The sequence below is a fragment of the Oncorhynchus gorbuscha genome, linkage group LG12, assembly GCF_021184085.1.
Source record: "Oncorhynchus gorbuscha isolate QuinsamMale2020 ecotype Even-year linkage group LG12, OgorEven_v1.0, whole genome shotgun sequence".
Classification (NCBI taxonomy): Eukaryota; Metazoa; Chordata; class Actinopteri; order Salmoniformes; family Salmonidae; genus Oncorhynchus; species Oncorhynchus gorbuscha.
Window position 1 is genome coordinate 11,853,284 of NC_060184.1, and position 20,841 is coordinate 11,874,124.

A 20,841-nucleotide genomic window follows, 5' to 3' on the forward strand; every position below is an offset into this window, starting at 1 on the left:
CCATTGTCAAAGTCCCAAATGGCACACTATTCCCTACATAGTGGACCAGAGCCCTGTGGGCCCTTGTCAAAAGTAGTGCACTATATAGGGAATAGGTTGCCATTAGCTTCGCATAATTGTCAGACACAAACTAGCAACTCTATATTAATCCCCGAGACAAAGATTCATGACAAGTGTGTCAATCTCAACAGGATGACAATAGTAGTCCAACTAATAAAGACTGTAGCATATGAGTGAACGTTACGCATATGAGTGAACGTTACGCTTGACATTTGAGGTATGTTCTCTTACACTAGATAAAGATGGTTATTTCACAGTGCTGGGAGAAAATATCCTCAGTGTCAAAGTGTGAAATCTTTCTCAATAAGTTTCCTTGGTTCGCTCAGGTATTTACTTTGTCTCTGTCTTCTCTCTGTCTTCTTACCCTTCTTTCTGGATGCACTCTAAACAACCTCCAAATACTACAATGTAGGAAGTTAACCTAGTCAGCATGTAGACTGCTCAAACTTCATTCTGGACAGAAAAGTTCACTCTGAGGCTTTCATTTTAGGTTGTTATGCTTTTAGTTTCCAATGTCGTGTTCCAGAGCTAAGGAACATCTGCATCATCATTTCCATAGGCTGTCGAATAGTAGCTAATGTGTGAAAATTATATATAAATGACTTATCTCCCCACTCCAAGTGACTAACCCAGGCATCCATCACTGACATCTTCGGCTAGGGCTACAAGCAATACTGGCAATATATATGGATTGCCAGCAGCGACAGAGTATTTTGGTAGCCTGGGAAAAGGCTCAGAGATTTTGACACGAACACTACTGGAGGGCTGAATAAGTAATGGGGCAGACTGTATCCTGCCTTCCCCTTGGAAGTGGAGAAGAAGACTAATGCTTAGAATTAATCTGCACCGAGGAAGATCTGCGTTATAGCGCGATTGGCATTTAAAGATTTAGTATATAGATTTAGTATATTTAGTATATAGTATATAGCCTTAAAACAACCAGATGGGGCAAGGGAATGTGTTGAGTCTCTGGTCATGTAACTAGTTTGTGGAACTAGGCGTTTGTCACACATCACTACTTTATAGGAGAGGCATTTGAAAGTAAACAAGTATTTTTTTATCAAAATGATTTTCTTGGGCAGAAATGCCTTCTGGAACATGTGAACTTTCCTGTGCTTTATAACAAACTTGTATTCTATCCGTAAATACCAGTAAAACTGTTAAATTACAAGCCTAGTTGGTTTAGCCACGGAAGAGACAGGGACTTTCCTGCTAGCCATGATTTGCTGAGATAAAGGGTTGGTCTGGACATAGCATGCTTCTGTCTATAACGTGAGCTGCTCATTATGTGTTGATAGTCATTTCTACTGCACAGTTTTTAAAGATATAACATTAGCCATCAATAACTATTTATTTTTATTTCACCTTTATTTAACCAGGTAGGCTAGTTGAGAACAAGTTCTTATTTGCAACTGTGTCCTGGCCAAAAGTTGTGCTACATTTCTCAACAACATTGAGGCCCTGAATTTAGCAGACTCTATCGACAGATCAGTTGGAATAAAGTGATGGGCTACTTTCTGCATACGCCACGGTCAATGTGAACCAATGTTACTTGACACAACACTGGACAAACAAAACAGAGTTAAATAGTTCCGGCTACCTGCAGATTCATACTACAGCTATGACAATTTTGTATTGGTAGTAGTGTGAGTTGGGATTATACCGGTTCATTGTTTAGCTAGCCAGCTATCTAGCTACATGTCTAAACAAGACTCTACATGTCTAAACAAGAGAGATGATCACATGACCCATCATGGTAGCCAGTTATGTCTGGGGGTTGTTACGACCATCTATTGTATTTAATGAACATGTGTACATGTCTAGACAATAGTGACCCATCCACTTGGCTAGATGTGGCTGGGGGGTTGATTATAGCATTTCCTTCACATGACCATTCAATTTAGACAAGTGTGTCTGTGTCATCTAATAATGATAAAATAGTTATATCTGTACACTTTCTGTTTTTGATATTGCTACTATGCAAGTAATCATTTCATTGTACTGTTCATTGTACACCTTCTGTATCCTGTGTGACAAATAAATGTAGAATTGATTTGATATAGCGTGTGTCTACCAGAGACATTAATGTGAAGAATAACATGACCTGCACCAAAGACAGATTAGGATATAGGCCACTAGATAACATGGATTTTAATCTGGAGTTTGTCCTTATTGTAGGCTACTACTTTTACCACTTTTAGTCCTGAAATATTTGGTTGTTTACTAAACTACTCACTCTGTTTAGCACATGGCCTCTCATGTGAATCCTTAAAGAGATGGGTGGGGCTAAGGCATAACAGGGTGTGAACAATGCTGAATGGATGTAGACAAAGAAGAGGTCTCCAGCAGGAATACCAAAACATTCAAGTGCCATTTTCTCAAAAGTGGGGATACAAGTTTATCAGCTTTCGAGGCAGAATTACTTTCCCATTGTTTCTCAACAGCAGTGTTTGATATCCCATTTTCTATCTCTGAGTCTCTACTTTAATCCAATGTAAAAATCAGAATTTCAAATTTTGCTACATAAGACCGAATTGAGGCTGTTGGTCACATATGCCCTATTGGAATGGTCCAATCCAGGACAAAGGTGGATATAACCATTATTTGTATGATGTGTAGCAGGTTTGGGGTCAATTCAATTTGAGGGCAGTCAATTTAGGAAGTGGTTTACATTTAAAATGTAAAAACTCTTCAATTGAATGAGTCATTGAAAATATATGCCATTTTTTTATTATTGAATTTAAATTTCAGTTCACTTCCTGAATTTACTGCCCTGATATGTGGAAAGAGGCAGCAGTTTCAAAGTGGATTGCGTCACCGATCAAGCCACAAGTTCACAAGTCTCTGAAATCTACATATGCATATATCACCCACAAGGCTCTTTAGGGTAAAGTATGGCTTTGACTTACCTGATGAAGAACGAGGCTGCAGCGGAGGGTGTGTGGCTGGTTTGGGTGGGGGTGGGCTGGGGCTGGGGTACGGTAGGAGTGATGTTGGCATAGTCGTAGATGGGGCTCCCAGGGGCAATGGGCATGTAGTTCCTGTATGGGTCAGGAGCCAAGCCCTGCGTCTGGACAGGGAGAGAAGAGGGAGGGGGTGGGTGGGAATAGAGAGATGGAGAGAGAGACATGAGCATCAACCAATGTGACAAAAAAAGTATACAAATTCTGCATCCAACTTCAATGTGTATGACCATGACTTGCTTTCAACAAACCAAAACATTTAGTGAAGTAAAAACCAAACATTGCAAGATAATTGCATATTTTCAAAAAACTAAACAAATTGCATAATATGCTCTCACAGTCAGAGAAGCCTGTTGGGGAACTCAGTTGAGTGACTGCTTTGGTTGATGTGGCTCCTGCATTTGTGAGCAGGAGTACCAAAAAGCTTAGGGAAAACACATCACGCAGGCCACTCCACAGCAGGAAATGACCTGTGTAACAATGCTACAGTTCGTTGTCACTCCATATGCTGCAGCTGCAGGTTGGTAATCTTGGTGCTTTACTCTCACTGCTAGTTAGTCATTAGCTTATTAGCTTTGGTCATTAGCTTTGGTCATTAGCTTTGGCCTGATTACTGACTCACACTGTGCTACAATATGGTTAGCGTTGAAAAACTGATAGAGTATCATCCATTATCATTTGTTCTAATCATCTGTGACTAAAATATGAGATGACATAGGATATGTAATTCAACCAGATTGACGTGTAATATGAGAATGAGAGTGAACTTTTGAGTGTTGGACAAAACACAACAGTCGTTTGTCTGCCATTTGATTTAACAGAGATAAACCACTTGTGCCAATCATCTCATAGGCTACTTCACAAGTCAACGCAGCCCTTCCCACAATCTCCATTTGGCCTTGTTCTTTCAAATGAGCCAGATGCATCTTTTAATGTGCTGTCTGCTTTCTGGTGACGCCTGTTGTTGGGGATGTGACATTTTTCTCTTTCTCTTTCTGTTTCATTTTTCTCTTTCTGTTTCATTTTTCTCTGTTAATTTCTCTCTCTCTCTCTCTCTCTCATCCCTTTAGTCTATAAGGAAATGAAGAAACTGGGGCAGGCATCCACTCTGTACTCATCACAGTGGATTACCGTGGCGATGTCTGCGGAGTGCCGACATTTGGCGGGGAGTCCATTATTCAGTTCTTTGACTGCGGCGTTGGCGCGGCAGCTAACAGGATTACAGAGACGCACGCCGTTCGCCCCTCCACGGAAGCGCCGCCACACAGAGAGAGGACGGAAGTAGTCAACAACAAAAAGCTGCCACACTGACACAGCCAAGACGCCCCCAGCTGCCACATTGTCACAGATGCCCCCTTATTGCTCTTAAAGTGATTCTAGGTCTCTGAGTAAAAGAAGGGCAAGTACATGGTAGTTGTATATGTAAAATGTATGTTAATACAGGCAACTATAATTGTTGATGGCTAGCAATTTGATCTACTGCAGGGGTTGGCAACAGGCGGCCAGTGGACCAATTACCGGCCCCGGAGTGATTTCTTTTGGCCCCCCAAAGTGACATTTTTGACAGTAAAATTATTTTAATTCAGGAAACTGTTCCCAAGTATTCCCATGAATAGAAAAAAGAGACGTGGTGGTGTCTCAATGTAATAAAGGAATTATATGATTGTTATTATCAAATACAATCTCTTTTTTGGGCTTAGTTGTGGTCAATTTGCAGTATACAAATGATTATCATAGTGTTCTACCGAACCACCTTCTCTGACAAAAATCGGCCCGTGGCTGAACCTAGTTGCCTACCCCCGATCTACTGCTTTTCTGTTGGCAGTAACAGAGAAATTGACTCAAACATAACAGTGGTCAGGGAATCATCATTTCTCATAGGTCAAGTTCTATTTTCTTTCAAATTGTTCCAATCCTAATGAAAAGAACAGTATTTTGGGGGGGTTCTTCCTAACAAACAGCGTCTTCCCCCAATCTATATATAGTATTTACATTGAGATAATTTATAGAATTAAATACCTTATGATAAAAAGGTAGAGCAAGCTGTTATTTCTTTGTTAATCTTTGGCATGTTACATCATCATCACCCCCCCCGAATCACCCTCCCCTTAATCATCCCCCACAATCACCCCCCACAAAGACTGCAAACATACGTATCTATATGGTTGTTGAAGCATGTCTACAGTACAAACAACAACAGTATTTGTTTGGTAACTTGTTTATCCACCCCAGGGGTAAACCATCTGCCGACTACACCTGATAGCAGTGCTATTTATATAACCCCTAACAGGAGCGCACTAGTCTGACAGACACATGTGACCATGGGAAGAGGCACCTTCAGTATGGCTTCAAAGGTGCCCTTCGTGACACACTCGCGTTTTAATCATCTCCAGGGTGCCACTCATAGACGCTGTAGCACGTTGTCTTCTCATTCTATAGCATGGCAGTTTGAGTGAGCGTACCTGTACGTGACACGGGTGTGCTTAAACTACATATAAGATAATGGCAACAAGTAACCCAGATGCATTACGCTTCGCTATTTTTGTTTCCGAGCTTCAATGGAAGTCACAGTGAATAAGCCACAAGGAGGAATGTTGCAACTTGGAAGTCAGACCCAAATGGCTGATGGGTAGATAACGAGCTGTAGATTGTAGAATAATGTTGTCTCTTCCTCGCAGTGGAACAGATTACAGATATCCAGAATCACTCAAACACCCACATCCCACTGAACACGACTGTATATATTACCAAAAACTCCTCTCACACATCCTATAATAATTCAAAGGTAGAGGCTGGCCAGCAGAGCAGTAGCCTATTAATGGCCAGCAGGAGATCTACATTTGGGTCTAAATTGGAGGTCCATATTTTTATGATGTAAGGGCTAGGTTATGGTGTTAGGGTAAGGCAGTGTGGGTGTGAAGAGCCAGGGTGGCTGGGATGTTACCGGGGTGGCTGGGATGTTACCGGGGTGGCTGGGATGTTATCGGGGTGGCTGGGATGTTACCGGGGTGGCTGGGATGTTACCGGGGTGGCTGAGATGTTACCGGGGTGGCTGAGATGTTACCGGGGTGGCTGAGATGTTACCAGGGTGGATGGGATGTTACCAGGATGGCTGGGATGTTACCGGGGTGGCTGGGATGTTACCGGGGTGGCTGGGATGTTACCAGGGTGGCTGAGATGTTACCAGGGTGGCTGGGATGTTACCGGGGTGGCTGGGATGTTACCGGGGTGGCTGGGATGTTACCGGGGTGGCTGGGATGTTATCGGGGTGGCTGGGATGTTACCGGGGTGGCTGGGATGTTACCGGGGTGGCTGGGATGTTACCGGGGTGGCTGAGATGTTACCGGGGTGGCTGAGATGTTACCAGGGTGGCTGAGGTGTAACCAGGGTGGCTGAGGTGTAACCAGGGTGGCTGAGATGTTACCAGGGTGGCTGGGATGTTACCAGGGTGGCTGAGATGTTACCAGGGTGGCTGAGATGTAACCAGGGTGGCTGAGGTGTAACCAGGGTGGCTGAGGTGTAACCAGGGTGGCTGAGGTGTTACCAGGGTGGCTGAGGTGTAACCAGAGTGGCTGAGATGTAACCAGGGTGGCTGAGGTGTAACCAGAGTGGCTGAGGTGTAACCAGAGTGGCTGAGGTGTAACCAGGGTGGCTGGGATGTTACCGGGGTGGCTGAGGTGTAACCAGGGTGGCTGAGGTGTAACCAGAGTCAGACAAATCCATACAGTACTGACCCTTTGCACCTCGAGGAACTAAAAGCAATAAGTCAAGTCACATGACTTAATGAATTATGGAACTGGGTCATATACGGTGCTATGGCGGTTGTTTGGCCTTGTGGTTCACCCGTTAGTCAATTCTACATTTTTTCAGCTCAGAATATATCATTTACGAGACTAGTATCTTTTCAGTGAGCGTGCTTTGCTATAATTCCTTGTTGTTAGTGTATGAGGCTTGAGATTTGTAGTTTTAGCATTCATAAGTAGAAAATGTTTCTCTCTTTTTTCCATTCTCTTCTTATTCTCTTTCTCTCTCACTCCTTCCCTACCCCTGGGAGGTTGTTGTCCAACAGGGTTGGAGAATAACCGATTACATGTAAGATGTTTTTTAAAAACGGTAACTGTAATCTGTTACGTTAGCAGCAAACATATTGCAATCAGATTACACATACTTTTGAAAAACGAAATGATTACTTTGAAGATTACTTTTAAATTCCGAAAGGATGTTTGCGATATAATCTTTGACAATTTTCTGTTTTTCTCAGTGACGTTCAAATCAACATTGAAAAAAGGAGCAAGTTTTAAGTTTGTTCCACCTGAGTGAGTCTGACCACAAGTCAGAGACCACTAATGATGTCAGAGACCACTATGATGTCAGAGACCACTATGATGTCAGAGACCACTATGATGTCAGAGACCACTATGATGTCAGAGACCACTATGATGTCAGAGACCACTAGGATGACACACCAAATGTGTTTAATGGATTGCGGGAAAAGAGCAGGTATAGGGTTTTGTAGGCTACAGTCCATGCCATGTCTTCCAATGGTGCGACTACTGTCAGCATCCAAATATTATCCAACTTTAATAAACGCTCTCCTATCATTGCTATGCAGACGACACACAATTAATCTTCTCCTTTCCCCCTTCTGGACCAGGTGGCGAATCGCATCTCTGCATGTCTGGCAGACATATCAGTGTGGATGACGGATCACCACCTCAAGCTGAACTTCGGCAAGACGGAGCTGCTCTTCCTCCCGGGGAAGGACTGCCCGTTCCATGATCGGATGACAGCAGTGGTGTCGTCTACGGCGATATGGATATCACTTATTATTGATATATACTGTACATAGCGCATTGATGTGAAACAATGCTACTCTCTCATTTAACTATTTGTGCCTTACGGATTATGATTGTTGTGGATGGCTAAATGTTTATTCGAACCCAATAATGTTTGAATTCAAGAAGTTTAAGCTGCCTGTCAATCATTGTTTTTGAAACCAGTGGACAGCCAGTGAAAAATGTGCTCTAGCAGCAGCTGCATAGTGTGGACCCAGCCTATGGAATAAAAGTGAGGCTTTTATTGCTCAATCTAATTCATGCTGTTCAAAAAATATATATCCATAGGCCTAATGGACACATGCTCAAACTCACACACTTTTGATAGACTTAAAGGGGCAATCTGTAGTTTTATTCATTTTTGGACTTATAAATTATATATATATCAACTGATTCTTGACGAATATAACTTAGAAATGCTTCATGAGCTTAGTTCCATTTTAAATGTAACAAACACTGTATAGCCTCATAACCTGTTTAAAACAATAATGTTGATATCATGGATGATCAGTCCTTATAATTGTTTCATCTGTGGATTTGCCCTTTTAAAGAACTGCATATTATCAAGATATCAAGATATAACAAAAAGGTAAACAATAGGCCCATAGAAAATGCAGCATGTGGCATTTGTTTTTCACTTTACTAGTGCTCAAAGCATGCCATTCCATGAGCGTAACATGTATTTTTCGACTTGAATCAATGAGCCCAATCAGTCTTCCATGACAACAAAATCATAAACAGTAGGGCTGTCTTATAAATCCTTAGTTTTGGGGTTATGATCAGGTTAAACAATTTTGTTAATCTATAATTCCATATATCCGAATCCTATTCTTGAAGATCAAGGGGTATAACATATTGGAATGACTGGAATTGTGATAGACTTTGGTTTTTAATGTAAAGATAAATTGAATCGTATTATTATATGTAGTAGAAAGCGATGGGTTAGAAGAAGCCGACATAACCAACCCATAAAGTAAAATGTAACATCCATATATGGCCAGCTATGTAAACTTTAACATTCATTTTTGTCCAATACATGTTGTTCAATTGGTAACATACATTTTTGTCTTCTTCTAATGCTTCTTAACGGGAAAGTCATCTAAAAGTATCTGAATGTAATCAGATTATGTTACTGATTTTGGGGTAGTCCAAAAGTTATGTTACCGATTACAATTTTGGAAGGGTAACTAGTAACTGTACCAGATTACATGTAGAAAGAAACCTACCCAACCCTGGAGGTGTGCAATATTGGCACGGCTGTTCCAGAGCAGACCCAGGTACTGATGACAGCGGGAAGGTCACTCTGGGCAACAAGAAACGCTTAAAAAAATGCTCACGAAATGTGATGCCTATGGGACTAATTGAGAGGGAGGAACCCTACAGTGTGCCTGCCATTTGGGTTGGCTCAAATGGACTTGTTGGTGATTTGAAGCAGAAAGCGAAACAACTTTTTTTGTCGATCAAACCTTTCACAGTTTGTGAGGCTGTTTTTCTGCACCTGGTTTTCAACATTGTGCAAAAAATACATCTTTGATCGGCAATTCAACCTCTTGATCCTTTTCTGCTTGTCAACTAAGTCTGATAAAAAAAACCAGGTGTAGGCTACAAAATAGAAATTAAACTAATAATATAGCTTGCTTTGTTGGTATGTGTCTAGTCCTTCTCTGTTCCCAGTAATCAAACATTTTAGTCTTAGTAAATTCAATGAATGGAACAATTTATTTGATGGAAAATGCTTATATTCATCTAATTAATACTCCTATATCTGTCTGTATATTTCAGCATGGTACACTGAAATGACTACAGACCCTTCTCTGAATCCTCATCTTTGATCGTGTCCTTCACAATCAGAGCCCGGTCCAAAATGGGGGAAGCCAGTGAAGCGTGAGGTGTGCCCACTCCTCCACTCAACCCAAGCCAAGCCTCCCAGATGGATGTCAGACGTGCTTATTCACCTCAGGTGAGAACCAGGCCCCATCTGTCAGCACAGAGAGGAGGGAGGCATGATCCTGGCTTCCTTTTCCTTTGTGTTCTCTTCCATTTGTCCTTCCCTTGTTTCTCTCAGTCTCAACATAAACCAACACCTTTCTCTCTCCTCTGAGAATTTGGTGAGTCACTTGTCTGGTAGGGGCAGCATTCGAAGGCTGCAGATGGCATTGAACCATCTGGCTCGGCCGAATGGGGTGGTGTCTCCTTAGAGCATTACTGACACGTCTCCTTGTCTCCAGTGCCCTCGCCTACCTCCTCCCTAATTAAATCATATCTATAAGGTGTCGGAAACGTTCCACAGGGATGTTGGTCCATGCTGAAGTGATGGTATCATGCAGTTGATACAGGTTGGATGGCGGTACATTCATGCTACAAACAGCCTGTTCCATCTCATCCCAAAGATGCTCTAATGGGTGGAGGTCTTGGGACTGACCAGACCACTCAGGTAAACTGAACTCGATGTTATGTCCCATGCAATGTTTTTCCACTCTTCTTCTTGTTTGTTGTTTTTAGCTGATAGGAGTGGAACCGGGTGTGGTCGTCTGCTGCAATAGCCCTTCCGTGACAAGGATCGACGAGTTGTGCATTCCGAGATGCCGTGCTCACACCACTGTTGTAGTGTGCCGTTATATATATATCTGTTTGTGGCCCGCCTGTTAGCTTGCACGATTCTTGCCATTCTCCTTCGACCTCTCTCATCAACGAGCTGTTTTGGCTCAAAGGGTCACCGCTGGCTGGATATTTTGTGTTTGTTGCAACATTCTCGGTAAACCCTAGACACTGTTCCGGGTGAAAAGCCCAGGAGGACGGCCGTTTCTGAGATACTGGACCCGGCGCGCCTGGCAACGGCAATTATACCACTGTCAAAGTCACAGGTTACTGATTTTGCCCATTCTAACACTCAATAGAACAGTAACTGAATATCTTGATGCCTGCCTGCCTGCTTTATATAGCAAGCCACGGCCACTTGACTCACTGTCTGTAGGAGCGATTCATTTTCATGAAAGAGTTGTGTACCTGAAAACTGTCTGGTGAGTGTAGATCATTACACACACACACACACACACACACACACACACACACACACACACACACACACACACACACACACACACACACACACACACACACACACACACACACACACACACACACACACACACACACACACACACACACACCCCACCCATCCACACACACACCCCACACACACACCCCACCCGCCCACAGGCACATCCCACAGCTACTCACGTACACGCACCCACATGGCCCCCACCCACCCACAGACACACACACCACCCGCTCACAGACACACACACCACCCGCTCACAGACACACACACCTGCCATACGTCCACTGAAAGGTCCCTGCAGGGGCACTCAATTCTCTGAGGTGTCCAACTGAGGTTTTTGTGTAATTGGGATGCGATGTGCCAGCTCAAGGTCTAATTGCTTTCAGACACCGAGGAGGAATAGGGGATACGATTGGCTGCCTTAAACGGCACACGTTCAATCAAAAGCATTAGCTGTCCAACTCTTGGCAGCACAGAGGCACTTGTTGACATTGGAGGGAGAGGATGCTAACAGATACACAGAAAATAAACATTGAGAACAGATTGCCTGTAAATCCCAACAGCATAGCAAATGAACATACAACATACTTAGGATCATTATTATACAATACATACTGGGTGGATACACGCTCATACTCTTGTTTTCAAAAGGAGACAAATATTTTATTTGGTTTTTAGAACACACTTTGGGATATCAGGTGAGATGTTAAGAGACAAATTACCAAATTACCATCCTCCATTTCTAGTATTGTGAAATTCAAAGCAATTCTATTCAATCAGAAAATACATTATTAAAAGGTATCTGACTGGGTAGAGAGGTTCCAGAGAGGAAGAGGAGAAGCGAGAGGTTTCACTTTTGCCAAAATCTGTCTAAAATAAGCCATATGAGCTTATTTTGGACCTAGACTTGTCACCTGCCTTCCTGCCTTTGGGACAACGACTCCCATTGTTAGGGCGGAGACAAGAGCATCTCGTAATTATATACAGAGCTCAGTTCTATCCGCTGTAAAACCAGCTCTGACCAGAGGCTACCATTAGGCATAGAGGTCAGCCCTCACTATTGTAGCTGTCAATCGACACAAAAGACAGAAGATAAGCCAATCAGAGCTGTTCTCTGGTCCATCAGTCGTCTCGATGTCATCCTCCACACCCAAATCGTCCAATCAATCAAACCACTCAGTTTCTCATCCGTTTCTTCTCTTCAATCAAGAGAAATTGGCATTAATCCCATTCTGACCCACAGCCTCCTCCTCCACTTCGCCGCAACACGCACTTAATGCCGTTGTCCAGCACTTCACAAATCTCGCCCGCGATCAATAGTGACCATTCTCTCTGTAGATTCTACAATGACCTCAGACAACATTTGCATATCCAATCCTCTCCCCATTGATTTCTGGCCCTCATTACAACCCCATTACAAACAGGACTGTGATGCCTAATCTATAGGAGTGCCTCTATGGAGGGGTATACAGTTTAAAGCATGGTTATGCTTTAGATCCCATGTGTCTGAAAGCAGTGTCTGAAACGAATCCAGACTCACTTGGCATGGTGGCGTGTGGCAGCCAGGAGACCATTCCCGTGTTCCCAAGTTTAATCAGCCCGTCACTGGAGTTGGGAGTTAGTTGGTACATGGATGGATGGTACTTGTGTGGCGGTGAGGTCAACAATGGACATCATCAGCGTGATAATCCTTCCGCATTGAGATGACCTAATGTTCAATCTCCGGATAGGAAGGTCAAGTGGTGTTTGGAAGGCTGTGATCCCGGCTCGGAGAGTATTGTGCTGGGCAATCTGCTTGTTTAATGACTACTGATGCAGCCTTGGGGTGTACTTTATAGTCATGGCCGACATCTATCTACCTGGGTTTACCTAAGACTAACTGGACTGCCATCACAGGAGGTTGGTGGCACCTTAATCGGTGAGGACGGGATCGTGGTAAAGGCTGGAGCGGAATAAGTAGAATGGTATCAAATACATCAAACACATGGTTTGATGTCATTCCATTCGCTCCGTTCCAGACATTATTATGAGCCGTCCTCCCCTCAGCAGCCTCCACCTACTGTCATCCTTTTTCAACGGGGATGAAGTCCGTCACTTGAATTGGCACTAGCCAAACAACCTTTAGAGTTGTTTATAAGAAAAGTGTAAAAAGGAAGCTGAATTGTGTTGCCTGTAACTCTCCGGTGATATGAACCTCAGCTTTGTTTACCTTCTGTGTTCCTCAGTGGACTGTGAGTCAGAGGGGATGGCATTTTAGTTTTGTACAGGCTAGATGATGTAGTGGTGTGTTAATTTCATTACACCAATATATAGATAGTTCATTTTTCTAGATCAGATAATGTCCTGAGAGGGATGCCCAAAACAGTACGAGGTGGATTAAAAGTTATCTGACTAACTACTATGCATGATTATTCTGCTATGAATGGAGTAGGAGGCAAATGTTAAAAAGATCATCTCTAAAATAAGTTATATGACTGAGACTCCCAACTCCACTGTTTATATTGAGCTATGAAGCAGGCACCTGCCTTGACACTGGTCATGTCGCCCCCGAGTCCTGATTAACACCCCAAATGACATCATCAGAGGGTGACATCTCATTCAGGCAGATGAAGGCCCCCTGTGGTGGCAGCCCTGTCATGTCACTTAACTGGAGTGGTATTCAAGAAGCCTCAGCCTTGAACTAGGAGTGTGAATCATGATGATATGATTATAGGGCCAGCCATAAAATTGACACTGGGTCGTTTAATAAAGCCTAATTAATAAGTGGCCTGAAAAAAAGAATACATAAACTACAGTAGTTTCAGTCAAATACACACTATTCCAGAGAGCTGGAAATGTCATGCTTGGCAACCAAACTCCTAACAGAAGCCATGGATGGAGAAATAAGTCCTTTCCCATTGACCCTGGTCACAACTCCTAACCCTTTCTAGAGTCACAGTAATTCAAATTGTTCTGCGTTGCCAAGGTAACAGCAAAACCAAGGTCTTTTCTCAGACCTGAATGGTTTTGTCATAGCACATGGAGTATAAAAAAGTAGAATGTGTTACCGTGCAGCACTAACCAAAGTGAATGAAAATGGAGGACAAATTCAAGGTGTCTTTTTTGCCCCCAAAAATGATGCATTTCGGCCTGAAAGTGTTTACTAGGTAGCTTTCAGAAGAAGGACAAACACAGGTCTGAATACATTTCATAATGCTTAAAAGACCGAAACTGTATGAATGAAGTCTAGCCCAAAATAACCTAACCTAAAGAAAACAAAAGAGAATATGAACTTACCATAGCAGAATGAGGATGATGATCCCTCCTGACACGAGAGACTCTCCACACTCCCTCCAGAAAGTGCTGTGGTATGGGAGTCACCGTGGACTTGGACCCTCCCATGTAGCTGCTCTGGATCCCACCCCAACCCTGGAGTCCCCCCCTGAACCTTTCCCCAGGAATCTGATCATAGAACCTGGGTGGCTGCTTGGCTGGCGAGTCCTCCATGGACCAGTCCTGGCAGGGTAGGGTGCCCACGCTGTGGGCGGCAGGGCGGGGGGTCAGCCCTGAGGAGAAGGCTCCAGGATGCAGGTCGGGCATGTCTCCGGTGAGGCCCAAGGCTTTCTGCAGGGCCAGGCGTCTCAGTTGGTGGAGGGCAGTGCCACAGACCTGGCAGGTGCTGTCCTCTCTAGCATACGGGCCCCTATGTGGACACTGGAGGTGCTGGAGCTTGTCGAACAGGAACACAGCGAAGCCCGGGTCCTGTGGAGAAACAACGAGATTAGAGTCAACCCACGAGTCAGATCTCAAATATTTAGGTTTGTTCAAGATCATTTCATTTTAGTTCATTTCTCTTATTTCTGATATGCTACTTTTTCGAAAACATATATTGCAGTATTCTATTAAATGAGAAACACATTACATAGCCTACATACATGCAAGCACACACATACACACAGGCTCCAGGCGTATACCATCACAGAGAAGTGCACACCATCAAGAGCTAGGGTAGTCATGACTACCATATCCACTGATCAACTCAATGGCCTCAATGGAAGATGGGTATCCAAGAGTCTCAACGAATACAACACAGCTTCAGGAAACAGTTAGCAGTATAAGGATGTGATGTGAGGGTTGACTCATAACCTGCAGTCCCCGTGGTTATGGGTCATGAACTATTGAGGGAAAACAATGCATTGAAAATCCATAAATGTACAATTCTTGTTCAAGTCATATCTATAGGCTACATTGAGGTTTTTCTTACATTATTTTTATCTGGCGTTTTAAGGCCTAACTGTAGCGCACCAAATACACGGCAATTGCCAAATAATTTGGCAAAAAGGAAAACAGAGTTTAATTCAATAAGAGAAGTGCTGCGAAATAGAGAGTTTAAAGTAAATTGAAGGGAGGGCCAGAACAGTAGCCTAATGTTTGGGAAAGATTTGGTAAACGTGGTGAAAATAGAATGACAGCAGTGCCGGCTTTGTCACGTGTGGTGATTGTGAGGCGACATACACAACCTCAAAATGACACGTCAAGGGAACTGAGCTGATGTTGGGTAGTTTATTTCCTTAAAAGCAGCCAAACTGATGTAATGTTTAGAGTTATTTAATTTTCTCCCCGGCCCTAAACATCTTTGCTGCCCGAGAGAAGCAGAGATAAAAGATAAAACTGTACAGATGTCAACTAGATTGAAGCATTCATTCTATTGATTTATGACATTATTCTGGTGAGCAAGGGGTTAATTTAGTATTCTAGGGCAACAGAAGAGAAGCAACAAGCCCTGAATTTTTGCACTGAATAAAGGGTCTGAAACCTTATGTAAATAAAGTATTTCTGTTTTTATTTGTAATAAATTTGCTTACATTTCTAAAAAAACTGTTTTTTGCTTTGTTATTATGGGGTATTATGTGTATATTGATGAGGAAATCAAATAATTTAATCAATTTTAGAATAAGGCTGTAACGTAACAAAATGTGGAAAAAGTCAAGGGGTACCACCCGGTACTCAACTCTGCACCTTAGGGACTGCTTCCCTATGTATAGTATATATATAGTATATCTGTTATGGAGGTGAATGAGGACCCAAAAGCGACTTGGCGAAAACAGAGTCTTTAATCCAGTAAAGTAAAAATACAATCAAAAAACACAACTTCCACTCGTAATGACGAGAACCGACTGGAGACTCGATCTTGAACTGCAGGTTGCCTCGGGAAGGCACTTGAACTCAGCAGACTCAGACACCTGCTCACCACGCAGCATCTGAGGGAAACACGACACGACAGGGCGATACACAAACACAGCACGGTGAACAATAGACAAGGATCCGACAGGACAGGAACGGAAAACAAGGGAAGAAATAGGGACTCTAATCAGGGGAAAAGATAAGGAACAGGTGTGGGAAGACTAAATGATTGATTAGGGGAATAGGAACAGCTGGGAGCAGGAACGGAACGATAGAGAGAAGAGAGAGAGGAAGGGAGAGAGAAAAAGGGGAACGAACCTAAAAAGACCAGCAGGGGGAAAATGAACAGAGGGAAAAGCAAAATGACAAGACAATCTAAGACAAAACATGACAGTACCCCCCCACTCACCGAGCGCCTCCTGGCGCTCTCGAGGAGGAACACTGGCGGCAACGGAGGAAATCATAGATCACAAACGGTCCAGCACATCCCGAGAAAGAACCCAACTCCTCTCCTCAGGACCGTAACGGAAAAACGAAAAAAAAGGAAACTAGGGTACTACTCTAAAAAAAAAATGAGACACGGGTAGAGAACTGAAAGCTTTAGAGCAAACAGGACCAAACAGGCCAGGAGAGTAACAACTAGGGACAGACTGAGACACAGCAAGGGCAGGAACAAGAACAGGAGAGATGCGATGGCAGGGAACAGACTGAGACCCAGCAAGACCAGGAGCAGAAGCAGAAAAAAAATTACCAGACTTCTTCTGCGCGCAGTCTGAACACGCAGCCACGAAACGGCGCGTGTCACGCTCCTGAGTAGGCCACCAAAACCGCTGGCGAATAGAAGCAAGCGTACCCCGAACGCCGGGATGGCCAGCTAACTTGGCAGAGTGAGCCCACTGAAGAACAGCCAGACGAGTAGAAACAGGAACGAAAAGAAGGTTACTAGGGCAAGCGCTGAGTGTACTAACAATTATCTGAACTTTAAAGAGGAGATGATAAGAGTTTTTGATCGTTCAGTTTTTGGGAAAGAAGCTTCTTGGTCCCTGTCTTCCCTATGTCAAGGTAATCGATCCATAACGGATTACTCTATAGAGTTTCGCACTCTTGCTGCCTCCAGTAACTGGAACGAGCAGGCGTTGCTCGCTCGTTTTCTGGAGGGACTCCACGCTAAGGTTAAGGATGAGATTCTCTCTCGGGAGGTTCCATCCAGCGTGGATTCTTTGATTGAACTCGCTATTCGCATTGAACGACGGGTAGATCTTCGTCACCGAGCTCATAGAAGAGAGCTCGCGTTAACTGTGTCTCCCCTCTCTCGGACACTACCATCTTTCCCCACTGACTCAGGTGTTGAGCCCATGCAGCTGGGGGGTATTCGCATCTCGACTATGGAGAGGGAACGGAGAATCACCAACCGCCTCTGTCTCTATTGCGGTTCCGCTGGTCATTTTGTCATTTCATGTCCAGTTAAAGGCCAGAGCTCATCAGTAAGCGGAGGGCGATACACAAACACAGCACGGTGAACAATAGACAAGGATCCGACAGGACAGGAACGGAAAACAAGGGAAGAAATAGGGACTCTAATCAGGGGAAAAGATAAGGAACAGGTGTGGGAAGACTAAATGATTGATTAGGGGAATAGGAACAGCTGGGAGCAGGAACGGAACGATAGAGAGAAGAGAGAGAGGAAGGGAGAGAGAAAAAGGGGAACGAACCTAAAAAGACCAGCAGGGGGAAAATGAACAGAGGGAAAAGCAAAATGACAAGACAATCTAAGACAAAACATGACAATATCTATAGTCATTTAACACTGGACACTTTAATAATGTTGACATACTGTTCTACCCACTTCATACAGTATGCATTGGACTAGTCACCGAAAGGTTGCAAGATCGAATCCCCGAGGTGACAAGGTAAAAAAAATATGTCGTTCAGCCCCTGGACAAGGCAGTTAACCCACTGTTCCCTGGTAAGCCGTCATTGAAAATAATAATTTGTTCTTAACTGACTTGCCTAGTTAAATAAATGTAAAATAAATAAATACAAAATAAAGTTCATAACCCTTGACTTATGCCACATTTTGTTGTGTTACAGCCTGAAATTAAATTGTATAAAATACATGTTTCTCACCCATATACACACAATACCCCATAAAGACAAAGTGAAAACATGTTTTTAGAAACGCTTGCAAATTTATTGAAAATGAAACGTAAAAAAATATCTAATTTACATAAGTATTCACACTCCTGAGTCAATACATAGAGTTAGAATAACCATTGGCAGCTATGACATCTGTCTTCCTGAGTAAGTCTCTGAGATCTTTGCACACCTGGATTGTACAATATTTGCACATTATTCTTTAAAAAATTATTTAAGATCTGTCAAGTTGGTTGTTAATCTTTGCTAGACAGCCATTTGCAAGTCTTGCCATAGATTTTCAAGACGATTTCAGTCAACTAGGCCACCCAGGAACATTCAATGGCATCTTGGTAAGCAACTCCAGTGTATATCTGGCCTTGTGTTTTAGGTTATTGTCCTGCTGAAATGTGAATTTGTCTCCCAGTTTCTGGTGGAAAGCAGACTGAACCAGGTTTTCCTCTAGGATTATGCCTGTGCTTAGCTCTATTCCATTTATTTTTATCCTTAAACACTCGCTAGTCCTTGCCGATGACAAGAATACCCATATCATGATGCAGCCAACGCCATGCTTGAAAATATGAAGAGTTGTAATGATGTGCACTGAGAGTCGGGAAGCATGTTCAGAGTGTTTTAATGAATAAAAGTAAAATAACACAAAACAAGAACACACGAATAACGCACAGAACTGACACAGGAACAGAAACAATGACGACTAGGGAATAAACCAAAGGGAGTGACATATATAGGTCAGGTTATCAAGGAGGTGATGGAGTCCTGCTGACAGGTGTGCACCCTAACGAGGAGCCTGGTGACCTAAAGGCAGGAGAGGGAGCACACGTGACAAGAGGGGTACTTGGTGATGTGTTGTATTGGTTTTCTCCAAAACATAACGCTGTGTGTTGAGAACATAAACTTCATTTTTTTGCCAAATTTATTGCAGTTTTACTTTAGTGCCTTATTGCATACAGGATGCATGTTTTGGAATATTTGTATTCTATACAGGCTTCCACTCTGTCATTTAGATTAGGATTGTGGAGTAACTACAATGTGGTTGATCCATCCTCAGTTTTCTCCTATCAAAGCCATCACAGTCAAATCTGTAACTGTTTTAAAGTAACCATTGGCCTCACGGTGAAATCCCTGAGCGGTTTCCTTCCTCTCCGGCAACTGAGTGAGGAAGGATGCCTGTATCTTTGTAGTGACTGGATGTATTGATACACTATCCAAAGTGTAATTAATAACATCATCATGCTCAAAGGGATATTCAATGTCTGTTTTTTTTACCCATCTACCAATAGGTGTCCTTGTTTTTGAGGCATTGGAAAACTTCACTGTTATATGTGGTTCAATCTGTGTTTGAAAATCACTGCTCAACTGAGGGACCTTACAGATAATTGTATGTGTGGCGTACAGAGATGAGCTAGTCATAAACAAATCATGTTAAACACCACTATTGCACACAGAGTGAGTCCATACAATTTATTATGTGACTTATTAAGAAAATATTTAGTCCTGAACTTATCTAGGCTTTCCATAAGAAAAGGGTTGATTAATTACTGACTCAAGACATTTCAGCTTCTCATTTTTAATAAATGTCGTTTTTTTTTTTTTAAAAAATATATAATTTTACTTTGACATTATGGGATATTGTGTGTAGGACAGTGACACAAAATCTCAACTTAATTAATTTTACATTCAGGCTGTAACAGAACAAAATGTGTAAAAAGTGAAGGGGATACTTTCTGAAGGCCTATATCTATATACTGTATTCTAGTCAAGGCTCATCCTATATAACTACTGCTGTACTCACCCTTTTTTATTGATGTAATAATAGGAGTGTCTATACACACAATCATATACATATACATTTATATTGCTCGTCTAATATTTCAGATTGTCTTCATTCCTTTATTTTTCTTTGTTTAATGTTTGTATCGTTTAGGTATTACTGCACTGCTGGGAGCATAATCATTTTGTTACACCCACGATAACATCTGCAAAATATGTGTACGTGACCAATCAAAATGTATTTTATGTATCTAATTATAGAACAGTTGACTAACAAATAGCCTACCGAAATGTTGGAAATCCTAAGCAGAACATAGGCCTACCTAAAAGCCTGTCAAAAAAATCTTCCGCCATCTCTGACTGTACAGCGCATTTTCTATATCCGCAGATGGTTAACAGTAATTGTGGGCAGGTGAGGGTGAACAAACATCTGACCCGCACATCACTAAAGGACGTTACAGAAAACTTTTCAGACCAAGACATTTAGAGACTACCTAAGGGCTCAGATCGGTAAAACAAGAATCCTCCTTTAGCAGAAAAGATAGAATGAGGCAGAGAGGAAGGATAACACAGGCTACAAAGATTTTTTTTTGCTGAAAAAAGTTTCCTTCCTTGATGGGTGGTGTAAGATATCTACAGGGGTAAATATGAGCCAAGAGAAAGACCTGAAAAACACCCGCTGTACTGTACTACCTTAACATCCGATTGAGAACATATTTTTACAGAATAGGGTAGTTCAACAATGTCTAGTAATATCAACACAACAGTTTGTTGAGTAGTCATGAGGGATAGATTACTGAACTCATCGCTAGACACCTTTATAAAGGAAATAAAC

At 42.6% G+C, this 20,841-nt stretch overlaps 1 protein-coding gene across 4 annotated transcripts in view; it reads right to left on the reverse strand.

Moving 5' to 3' along the window:
- Positions 1-20,841, reverse strand: part of kif26aa (kinesin family member 26Aa) — a 183,739-nt gene that overhangs the window by 95,323 nt on the left and 67,575 nt on the right. For all 4 annotated transcript variants that reach the window (XM_046291099.1, XM_046291098.1, XM_046291097.1 and 1 more), the window contains exons 3-4: positions 14,196-14,660; positions 2,970-3,130 (exon numbers count right to left, since the gene is read on the reverse strand). In XM_046291099.1, coding sequence (XP_046147055.1) covers positions 2,970-3,130; positions 14,196-14,660 — 626 coding nt within the window. The remainder of the gene's footprint in view (positions 1-2,969; positions 3,131-14,195; positions 14,661-20,841) is intronic.